General features: G+C 36.2%; 1 protein-coding gene across 3 annotated transcripts in view; it reads right to left on the bottom strand.

The window, feature by feature from the left end:
- Nucleotides 1-963: 963 nt before the first annotated feature.
- The window catches only part of LOC136821603 (voltage-dependent T-type calcium channel subunit alpha-1H-like), a 97,576-nt gene continuing 86,500 nt past the window's right edge, over nt 964-12,039 (bottom strand). For all 3 annotated transcript variants that reach the window (XM_067077821.1, XM_067077822.1, XM_067077823.1), the window contains 6 exons: nt 10,954-11,102; nt 10,071-10,180; nt 9,136-9,334; nt 5,148-5,226; nt 4,554-4,672; nt 964-3,312 (listed from right to left, as the gene is read on the bottom strand). In XM_067077821.1, coding sequence (XP_066933922.1) covers nt 2,578-3,312; nt 4,554-4,672; nt 5,148-5,226; nt 9,136-9,334; nt 10,071-10,180; nt 10,954-11,102 — 1,391 coding nt within the window. In that variant the 3' untranslated portion in view covers nt 964-2,577. The remainder of the gene's footprint in view (nt 3,313-4,553; nt 4,673-5,147; nt 5,227-9,135; nt 9,335-10,070; nt 10,181-10,953; nt 11,103-12,039) is intronic.

Below are 12,039 nucleotides of genomic sequence, written 5' to 3'. Positions count from 1 at the left end.
AAATCATACTACACAGTAAGGGTCAGAGACGCGTTCAATAAAATTGTCTAAAATATCTTCCCTGGTGGAGAATTATAATTCAATTTTTGTCACTACTGAAGATGATCAAATAAACCAATCCTCACTTCATAATATGACGCTTTTTCACATCCCCACTGAATTTTCTGACTTTAAACAAAAGAATTGAAATCCACAGTCATAAAGAATATTGGAATAACAGTGGGCAAAATAAGAGAGATTTCCAATCCTGGAAATATTTTGAAAATATGAAGTTTCAATCCTGGAAATTTCATGAAGTGTGATATTTCCTAAACTTTGGAAATATAGAAAAAGTCATATTTTCATATTTACAAATGTATATGGAAATGTCATATTTTAAAGATGCATGCTTTTTTTTAATAAGAATGGTGTAAGACCATTTCATCATGGATATTCCTAACTTTTTTGGGAAAATCATCCTAAAATATTCTTACAGTATTCTTAGGCTAGGATCCTAATTCAGACTAGATCAAACATTTAGTACATACGTCTCAAGCATAAAATGGCATTTTTGTGAAGGGAATGAGCCTTACAACCCCATTCTTGGCTTTCTTGGCTTCAGTAGCCAAATTCCATGATGGTGATATTCTTAACATATTCTTAATTTCTTTGGCCATTTTTATCAAGGACATTCTTATAAAGTGTATTCTTATAAAAAAGTGTGTATTTCCAGGTTTGGAAATCTCTTATTTCGCCCAGTGTATTTATATTCCCATCGAGTATCAATCCGTTATTTTTATCCTAACTGGCTGAAAAAATCCTACCGGGTCTGTGAGAAGGGGGTGTTCTGTAAGGGTCCGATGCCGTCGTTTAGAAAGTAGTATTTTGCTGGAGGAAGGGGTGTCTTCTGTCACGAGAATTGGGGTGAATACCCTGTATCGTAACAGTAACAGAAAATCGTAAAATAAAAAAACAACAGGACAGTTTATGTGATAATCGTTATATTAAAAGTTTATAATAATATCAAAGAAAACTTTCTCATTGTTAATGTACTAAAATAATTTCACGCATAGGCCTAGCTGACACAAAACATTCTTACAGTGTTCATTTAACAAATTGTTACCTATGTTCTGAGGTGGATTTCTTTCCTTGACAGTTTTGTGACAGTTAGGAGACAGCTGGCACACAACGTTGTTTTAACGTTCAAGTAACGTTATATGGACGTTGTGAACGTTAGATAAACGTTATATGAACGTTGTGTGCCAGCTGGGGAGACATACCAAGATCTCGTTTCAAAAAGTTCTTAAGAGTTTTTTTCATAATACAATCTTTTTTTATAAGAACCAGTAAATCCTGGTTCAAGCTGGGCTGTTCTTAATTTTTTTGAAATTCCAGGCTTGATGTTGTTTTTACGATGTTCGTAATACGTTAGTTTCTTTTTTAAAAACTTAAAATGGGTTTAAAATCTGTTCAAGTTAGTACTTTCTGAGTATTTTCTAAAATCTGAGGCTTAGGATTGTTCTTATAAAAAAAGTTTGTAGACGATGATTGTCAGTTTGGATGTGGCTTCATTGATCCCCTTTTTATGAAGTGTTTGTCAAGAAAGAGAAGGTGATTTTCCTTGTTATCTTTTCATGACACAATTTGAGAGAACAAAGCAGAAAAATTGGCTTGCTTCCAACAAGATACATCTCTTCATAGTTCATGTTTAAAACCTTTCCCTGTGAGGGGGGGGGGGTTGGAGATGGCTTGGTTAGGTTCAGTTACCTTTAAAAAATTAATATATGGTTCAAATTTTGCACAGACGTTTTTTATGGGTCAAGAACCACCTGAAAAAAAGTCGCAGTCAATTCGAAAAGATTTGGACCATTTATGAGATATTTTATGATGACGTCAATAACATAGAAACAACACTATTTTCTTTATCTGCTTTTAATAATATTCCAGATAAATTATTTTTGATAATCATGTTTGCAGGGGTTTGTACTGAAAATCGACGTCATCCAAAAATTACCTATTTCCAGACCATCGTCAAAAATGAGCTTCGGAAAGTTAAGTTTGGAGTAAGATTTCACTTCCTAAGATTAAACTGACTTCCCAACAACGTTGTTTTAACGTTCTTCTAACGTTATATGGACGTTGTGAACGTTGTATGGACGTTGAAATAACGTCGTGTGTCGGCTGACTTTTCCGAATTTTTTCAAAGGTTAGCCGGTATGAGATTTGAAAGGCTTTTTTTTATAAAGATACGAATAATTGTTGTGTTCACTTACAAAACTGCTTATAAGTCCCGAAGCTCAATTTTCTACTTCCCAAAGTCCTGGTATTTTTCCGCTAGAAGAGTGACAGTGGCATCTTAGTTCGGAGAATTTACCCAAAACGACAGTAAAAAAAAGTTATGAATCCTTTGGGCGGTAGTAAAATCGTCAGAAAATCCCACCCAACAAGTCCACCCGTCACAAACAATATAAATAAAAACTAGCCATGAAAATTGAGTCGAAACTTAAAAAAATACAAACATTTTCGATTTTATTCATTCTGTGTGGTTTTAATAGCCAACGCCCAGTTCTCGCCAACGCCCAGTTCCAAATCTCCATGCTACACGCAAGTGCTTATTACAGAATCTCTTAGACCACTTAACGCAAGAACAGTTCCTGCAACATCTATCTGGTCAGTATTTTGAATATTGTCTTGGTTTTCTTGTTGACATACTCTATCTAAGACACCATTCAGCGTGTCCTCAATGTCACTATCATTCCGTGTATTACCAGGACCAGATTTTTGGTCCGCATCATTTTGAATCCTTATATCCGGAACAAAAGAAGGTTCCTTTATTCGGTTATTATCAACAATAGAATCAACAGATGAACTGCTTTTCATTATACTCGTCCCATCCAGCTCATCATTATTTTGGACTGTAGTCTCTTTAGTATCATCGAATGAAACCAAGTTAGCATTTAAACTATAATCAAATTCATCATTACTATTACTATTCAATAAAGGTTCGTTTTCATCGGCTTTCATTTTACGTTTCTTATGAAGTTGAAGCATCTCTATATTATCTCCATCATCAAAACTATTGTTTTTATCTCCCTTATCTAGGTGCTCGGAGACCTCATCGATGGGTGATAGGAGATCACCATTTAGTCCACTAGCCTGTGAATTACTGGGCGACACGAGATCTTTTGCGTCTTCAAGCTGCTTCATTAAGACAGCTACTACGACGTTTACCAGGACGAACTGCGAGGCCAACACGAATGTTGAATAATAGATAGGGGCCATGTATGGCATCATTGGGCAACCATCTGGACACAATTGTTGATTGATACAGTCCTGGAAAAGTACCCAAAAAAGTTAATCAGTAAAAAGTTGAGAAACTATGATTGGTTAGTACACCCAGTTGGCACACAACGTTGTTTAAACGTTTATCTTGCGTTCAAAACGTCCATATAACGTTAGATGAACGTTGAAATAGCGTTGTGTGCCAGCTGGCCAGTCATACTCATTAATCGTTGGCAACTTTCGGAGATTCAAGATACCATGGATTGAACGGGAAATCTTACTCGGTCGAATTACAGAGAAATTTGAACAATAGAAAATTCTTAATTTTTCTCCTAATCGAGACTGTGAATTAGAAAGATTCGAATAAGCGAGAGTATATTGTAATTTCCTTCGGCAATAATTTCTAACAACTTATTAATACTTAAGGGCTCTGACCATAGTGAATTTTTCATAATTGCCGTGTTTAAAATGTGTTTTCTGACTGATGTAACCAACAAAACTATGGCATGTTATACATTTTCTGTTAGACAAACTATTCCTGAATCTGAAAATTCAAAAATTGCATTGAAAAAATTTGATGAAGAAGAAAATGAAGACTTTTGCGAAGAAGAGTATTTCAACTTTGAAGAGCTTAGTTAAAACGAACCTTCAGCCAAAATATCGGCATTAAACTGAAATACTGATTTTTGACTATGGGCAGAGCCCTTAACTTCCAAACCACGCAAAGAAGGGAAGGGAAGTTGGTGTACGGCACAAAAATAGATCAATACACCTTTCCCGTAATTCATAAAACTAATGCGCACGCATTATTTTGATGCTCTCCACCGTTTGGACTCTGGAGAAAAATAAACCCGTTTTTGCCTGCATTCCTTAGGGAAAGTTGGTTTTTTGAGCTTTTCTTAAGTTCTGTCGAACAAAATTCCCTTAAGTTTTAGTATGTTCAATATATTCATGATATTATAACACTCTGAAAATCTTTTACCAAAAGAAGATCGCTATCAAAAGTTAGAAGCTGAAAACCCACTTTCCCTAACCCCTCGCAGGCAAAAACGCGTTTTTTTACCTCCCAAACAATTTTTACACGACGGTAGAGCGCACATTTTCCCGGGTCATTTCTGAGAACTTTGAATTACAGGAAAGGTGTAACCAAATCAGATAAAAAAGAACGAAATGTAAAATTTCAAAAAGATCCATTCATGTCACAGCCCATAGGATAGGATTTAAAATTTTGTGGTATAAAATATCATGTCACGCCCCAAAAGGGGTATTTAAATAGGATAAAATTCGCTCACCTTCAGTAGCCCACTCCAATTATCACCAGTGGATACGCGAAACAAGGTTAGGAGTGCATAACCAAAATTCTTGAAGTGCGCATGTCTGCTGATACCGAAGCACGTGTCTCTCGTACAATCTATGGAGCAATAGATAAAAAGTAGATCAAAAATAAGGAATTAATTCTAAAGCTTGCCTCTTCTGTGATTAGTTGGATTAATGGTTGATAGTTTCTCTTATCTCGAAAAGGATATTGTAATCTCGAAAAAGATTGTTGTAAATTAAAAAAAATTAATCTCGAAAGAGAGAGTTGTGATCTCGTATTATGAATTTGAAATCTCGAAAAAAGTGTTGTAACCTCGAATCCCTTTTTGGTTAAAAAAATACTATTTTAAAGGGATGAAAAAAGGAAACTCAGCCGGCACACAACATTGGTACAACGTTCATCTAACATCATATGGACGTTGTGAACGCTAGATAAACGTTGAAACAACGTTGTGTGCCGGCTGGGAAGCGTTCAATGTGATCGATAATCTGAGGGCGCTCTTTGACTTTCGGCACTCCCAAAATAATCCGCCGCTAGCTTGCCAACACCATAAATCCATAAACCTTACCTAAATCTCCAAATAGTTCGATTCCAAGAGCAGAGTAAATGAAAAAAATCAACATAAATAACATGGACAAGTTCCCAACCTAAAACAAATAAATGTAAAAAAAATAAACCATTAATGACGTCATCTTTTAAACGGAAATATCGGAATTATATCATCATTCCGTTTCAATTTTTCAACCAATATTCCGCCTGATTTACTTTTAGCATAATTTTTGAAATTGAATCAGATCTTTGGTTAATTGGCGGAATTCACAATTAAATCAAGGATAATGTACATATATTACGCTCATTTTCGCTTACCTTATACGGGGGGGGGGAGTATGATCGGTATTGGCCTTTTCTTAGATCGGTAAATTATCGGTATATCGGTAAATGAGAAAAAAAATGATCGGTATATCGGTATTACGAAGTCCCGTACGCCCCGTCTTAAGGCTGGAGTTATTGATAGCGAAGCCTTTCATTAGCATGTCCTTCTCGATTGATGCTGTATGTCTGTTTTTGAAGAAGCGGAATTTTATCAATTCTAATTTGGTAAGTCCGAATAAACATTCGGCATTTGTAATATCACAATGGGTTTTCATGGTGCTTCGGTAGCTTCTTGTTATCATAGGCTTATTTTATTGTTTTTGGATAGAAATTCATAAAAGTCCTGAATTATACAGTGTGGATTTGACTTTTTAGTAAATGCAGGATCATTTTACTATGGAGCGAGGTTTAATAGGAGTTTACTCTGTTTAAGTCTATCTGCGTCATTGACTGAGGACCACTTTGTGTGCGTGAGATATTCTCCAAAACACTTCAAAAGATTGGCAAATAGTTGTTTTCAAATCAAATGACAGGGAAGCTTATTAACTACACGTTTTTTTTATAAGAACAAATTATAGTAGAGTCTCTTTTACTCAAATTTCTCCTTAACTAACCAAAATTTTCTTTTGCGTAATCTTTTCCTCATGGGTCATTGATTAGATTTTTGTTAATTTTCATGGAGGAAAGATTAATCAAGACTTGATCAAGAAAGGAAACATTCCTTCATCACCACCCCATTTCCCCCGGAGAGAGGGGGATTATCTTGACGGCTGACAGGGACGTGCCGCTGGAGTTTGAAAAATGGACCCTGTCAGGAAGTAAAATCGACGATAAATATTTGATACCAAAAGTCGACCTTGTCAGACACACAACTTGAAAGTCAGTAAATTTGGGACCATGATAGATATCTTCAAAGCCTAAAAAAGGGACCCTGGCCAGCGGCACGTCCCGTACCCAATTTATCCCGTACCTAAGATTTATCTACCGACATCTGCTGTGAAATTCTTTTGTGTGGGTTATTGCTCAGTACTTTGTTAATTTATGGATGAATGCTTAAGGTCTGGGGCCACTTGAAACATTTTTCATCAAATAGAAATATTTGAAAACTGAAACACGCAAAATATGTTTCACTCTGATGAAAAAGTTGCTAGTGGTCCCATCTCAAAAGAGGAAAATAAATCGTAAGCAAATCAATTTCTGAAACAAAAAATGTTTCAAAAAAATTTGTGAACAGTTTCTGTCTAGAGAGAAACAGTTGCAGAAAACTTTTGACACTTTTTGTTTATGATACACAAATTCATATTCGGCGCTTTTCATTAAATGAAGTTTGTCAATTAAAGGATTAAATTGCATCTTGTTTGTGTTTCATTTTGATGACATTTGTTTCACGTGGCCTCAAACCTTTAGAAAACTTCTGAATTTCGATGGAACCATTTCTTTTACTGTATAACGTCAACATAAGGATTGAATTCCATTCTTACGAAATCATAAATCACTGTGTGATTTTTTTTTGTTATTTTTCTTTTGAGGAGGAGGAAGGAAGCTGCCTTGAAATGTCATGCGATTTTGAAGTGGTATAAATATCACTTCAGATATTTCGAATATTTTTGAACTAATTTTGATACAAGAATAAATACATTTTTGTTACCTTGGTATTTTCTTAGCCTCAAATTAAAGTGTAATGTTTACTATTTTCAAGACAAAATTTTGGTAATTTAAACTCTTTTGCCCACCAAAATAATTTTGCTAAAATTTCCGAGATTCCGTAAAAAAATTCAAATACCAATTTTTTTGGGGTATTTTCCCTCGTTTTGACTAATTTTTCATCAAATTTGATTTTTCATGTATGAATTCTGAAAAAGGGGGATAAAAACTTGATAATACCGAAATTCCGAAGCAAAAATTCAGGGATTTCCGATACCGAAACTATTTCAGCATTCCGAAATACCGAAGGAATTTTGCCCGATTTCCGAAATTCCGAAGAAAAAAGGGTCGTTTCCGCAATTGCGAAACACCGTACGCCCTCCACTTCTTTTCGTTTTGAAGTTATATGTACTTTCTTTTACATGGTTTTATCTCCTTTTTTTCAGCAACCGAAAAAATCTCATTGAAAGTTTCATAAAGGGAAGTAAAATAAAAGTGTTGACACTTTGAAGCTAACCTGGACTGGAGTCTTTTATGACTCGCGTTGAATACAGCAATAACTTAGGAGACCCGTCCTGTATCTTTATAATCTGATATATACAGGACGGGTACGTGAGGCAGATTTCTGCCTCAAATTTACAGTGGGAAATTCGAATTTAGCGCTGTCCTCACTTACTAAAGAAAAAAAAACTTCGGAAGTTGCAATTTCTCTAAGAAAGTATGTGACCAGTAAAAGAATAACAGATCTTGATTAGCTGTGTTTTCAACCGTCATTAGGATCTGGGAAATTCAAACTCTCAGCCCATACCATGCTATATGTTTCACCATCAGTATATAAAATAAGAAATCATAGCATGGATCTCCAGGCTAATATTGTACGGGATATTTATCCTTTGCATAAACTGTAATAATTTCCTGTGGTTTTTACACCCCCTTCTCATAGACATACTGGAACCCCTTCCCACTGGAAAAATCGGTGAAAATATCGTCCCCGATGGGAAATTATCCTTCCATTTTTTGTTTCCTCACTGCAAAATATGATGCTAATTTTCCCATCCCAACTGAATTTTTCTGACTTGAAAACAAAAAAGAACTCCCAGCAATAGAAAATATTGAAATATCAATCTCCATTGAGTTTCAGTCCGTTATTTTTATCCCCACTGGCTGAAAATATCTTACCGGGTCTGTGAGGAGGGGGTTGTGTTTTTCTCCACAATACCCTACTTTACCTTAAATTTAGTCGTTGCTAAGTTGTTGCTAAGGCATATGGACTTGAATCGTAGACCTCTACATAACCGTATACAAGCGAGTTTATGTATTCGTGATAAATCGAGGGGGACGGTACATGTCTCCAAAGTCACCGTCCACTTTGCTCGACGACGGTAAAAACACCAAAATACCGTCGTCTGTTTAGGTGAACAAAGGCGATATTGAGCCGTACATCAACTATCGACTTTGTTTTGTATCATTTCTCTTGCCGTCGCACTCGATATCCTCCGATACATAAACTCGGTATTGTCTATAAGGTTTACGAATCCGTTACCGGATGCGCGCAGCCTAATTTGGAGCCTGCTATAATGAATATTGCCGTAGTCGGCTGGTTGCCAATGGTTTAAAGGAATAACTAGATAAAAAATAAAGTTTGCCTCGCAGGCTCCTTCCAGGGTGTTTAAGTAATATCTTCAAATATTTCCTAGAAATCGGCAAAAAATGATTTGAAAGCGTAGCGTAGTAGTGTAGTAATTATCAACCCTGACTGTCGTCCAGGAGGTCGGGGTTCGATTCCCACTCGGTGCTGTGATTCACTTGGCAAGTGAATGTACTTTCGCTCTCAAGAGGCCTGTAGATAACTGTGCTAGGTATCGATTCCACGATAAACCGTGGATTAAGAGAGAGTGCGCTGGCCTTGTTCCCTGGTGGTCCACGCCGGATAAACGTACTTGGTCCGAAAAAATGTGCGCCAGAACACAATCGGAAATAAGCAATAACATATTTCATTACCATTTTTTTTAGAAAATTTTGCTTTGAAAACAGCTTACCTGTGGAATAGCTTCTGTCACACAATTCAATAATTTCTGGATGCCGTCCGCGGCTTTCAAGATTTTTAACACGCGGGCGATCCGTAATACCCTCATGATACGAATAATGGTTGGGTTGATAGGTAGCTCTGAATTCAACTCTTCAAAAATAATCCCAATGATCGAAAGAAATACAATAACGATATCCAATTGATTCCATCTGAAATGTATGAAAAAATTCTATAGTTAAGCTACCGTCATTATTCATGGTATAACGAAAGTAGCAATACAACTTTTCGACCGTAGTCGCGCGGGCATTTATTTGTCCGCTTTATCCCACGAAAACCGTCCTAGTACTTTTTTCGCACCTATAGACAATATAAAAATGCGTCAAAAAAGGATTGGGACGGTTTTAGTGGGATAAAGCGGACAAAAAGATGCCCGCACGACTACGGTCGAAAAGGTGTATGCTCCAACTCGTTGTTTTTGTGTTATTGGATGAACCAAACGGCAGGTTGACATCCAAGCATACTTAGCGTCTTGGATGATTTGCATGAATGAATGTTGCTCGCCTCATAAAGACTTTCTATTAGTCTAAATTTTTTGATGTTTTCTCGTCTAGCCAACGGCAAGTCGTTATGGAGGCGCAATCAGTCCTGATTACCCATGATCCATTTCGACTGTGAAATGATCTATAATTAGCGCCTTGAAGGGTTTGCGTGAATGAATGTTTCCTACTGACGTGACTCCGTATTCGCCATAAACTTCCTGCTCATTCTTTGTTTATCTTTAGAATTAGCAAGAAGTGTCTCGAAGCTAACAGGTTGAGTAATTGTGACAGCCCAGCTGGCACACAACGTTGTTTCAACGTCAACTTTATGTTCAAAACGTCCATTTAACGTTAGATGAACGTTGAAACAACGTTGTGTGCCAACTGGGATGTGAAAAATGTATACCTTTGAGCAAAAAACATTCGTGGACCGAAACCCCATATTTTGAAAATTGCCTCCAAGATAAAAATGGCTGTGAAGATATAATTCAAAATGCTCAGGAACGTAACCAAATCCTATGAAAGAAAAAAGAAAGAGGAAACACTATTTTATTATCACACAGTATCAAGAAATGGTTTTCATATACAGGCTGTAACACCATTAGAAGGGGTAACAAGGCAAAGAAAGCAGGCAAAAGAGCCTTATTGTCTATTAAAGGCACATGAAAAAATCTAAACAAATAATATGACTTTTTGGTTGAATTCAAAGAGAAGAGCTGATATCTATCAAAAATTACAGCTTTTTATCACGAACTTAACTTAATATAAAGTGAATTATTTTTTGGCATTTTCTTCTATAAGACACACTGAGTTTGAAAAATCGAAACTCTTGAAACCCGTGTGGTTTTCACACGAACGCCAGATTGAAAGTAAAATCCATCGGCAGATTTCGAAAAAAAAAATGCTGCGTAAAATCAAAGGAAGCTCTAGATTCAATCTGCCATTCTAAATGCGATACAAATTTCGCTTTTATAGGATTCCCCTCTAGACCTTTGGGATGTGAACTCAATGTTGAGACATACCATAGTCATTATAAAAACACTGGTCTGGAAGGCTTTTGTCTCTCTTTATTGTTAAAAGATGGAGCTTACGTACCAAAATCGATTTATTTTGCAAACTTTTTGATGATGTGATTAGAAAATAGACCAATCCCAAGAAGAGATTTTGGTAACGTGATCAAAAAGTATGCAAATCGCATCTTGTCTTTTGTTTGTAACAAAACAAAATTGAACAAAAAGCTAAAACAATACATTACCAGACCGTGTTTTTCATAATGACTATGGACATACCTTGGACATGTTATTGTGTTCGATTGCCATAAAAACAACATTCAACCCGATCACGATAGCGATAACAAGATCGAATTTATAATGAGACACAAAATTGTAAACTTTGCGCCGGACCCAGGAGTATTCATCTAAGTGTTCTGGAATATCATCTGAAGCATAAAAAAAATGAGAAAAGTCAACGTAATTCGTCTTAGAAAGGGTTGATCTGACTTCCAGATTCTTTAACACTTTATTGGCGGGATATCGAGGTGGAAATGCATCTTTTTTTTTTCTTTTCTGTTTATATTCTCCATCTTAATCGGAAGAACATAGAACACTGCAATCACAATTAGTTGAAGTTGTTCTTGAATGTCACATGGATGTTCCCCGTTTTAGAAGCTAAAGAAGTCATACTCCCTCAACACACAAGGCTTTCGTATTTTGAATTTTTTAAAGAAAATTAGTCTCCTCTCAGCAATCAGTAGCGTGGTGATTAGACTGCTACTGTCAGAGATTAGAATAGTTTGAGCAGTTTGGTCCTGATTACCCATGATCCCTTTCAATCGTGAAATGGACTGAGAAGACCCACAATTCAATTCATTCATGTATTTCAGTTAAATATGCCCCTTACACCACAGATTTCTGTAAAGCCCGAAGATCTAGATGTCGTACTTTAAGCTCTTCCAAGTAAAAGAAAGTGAATATCTCAAAAAAATATTGCTGCTATTGTTTTCGAAAAATCGTGAAACTTCTTAATGGTCAAGCGCTGAAATTCTATTGCAATGTCACGTGACTTAGGTAGGATTTCCTACCTAACCTCGGCACACCTTTCAGCCAAAGCACGACATCTAGCCCTTCGGGCTTTATAAATCTATGTTTAGATCTTCTTATATGTACCACGAAGAAGCGTTGACAATTCATAAAGAACGGGAAGAGGTCGGTGAACGGTACAAAATGAAAGTCCACATAATTTAATCTCATTGTATTTCAGTTGAGTATTTTTCAACTCTGAGACATGAGGTTTTCTCTATTATAACACTTGCTCCACTTTTTCCAGACACATTGGGCTTTTCCAGAAAAAAACTGTATACCCCTGTTGAGGAGGTC

The sequence above is a fragment of the Clytia hemisphaerica genome, unplaced genomic scaffold (assembly GCF_902728285.1).
Source record: "Clytia hemisphaerica strain Z4C2 unplaced genomic scaffold, Clytia hemisphaerica genome assembly, whole genome shotgun sequence".
NCBI classification, from domain to species: domain Eukaryota; kingdom Metazoa; phylum Cnidaria; class Hydrozoa; order Leptothecata; family Clytiidae; genus Clytia; species Clytia hemisphaerica.
Note: the sequence above shows the minus strand (reverse complement) of the source record. Positions and strands in the feature narration are given on the sequence as shown.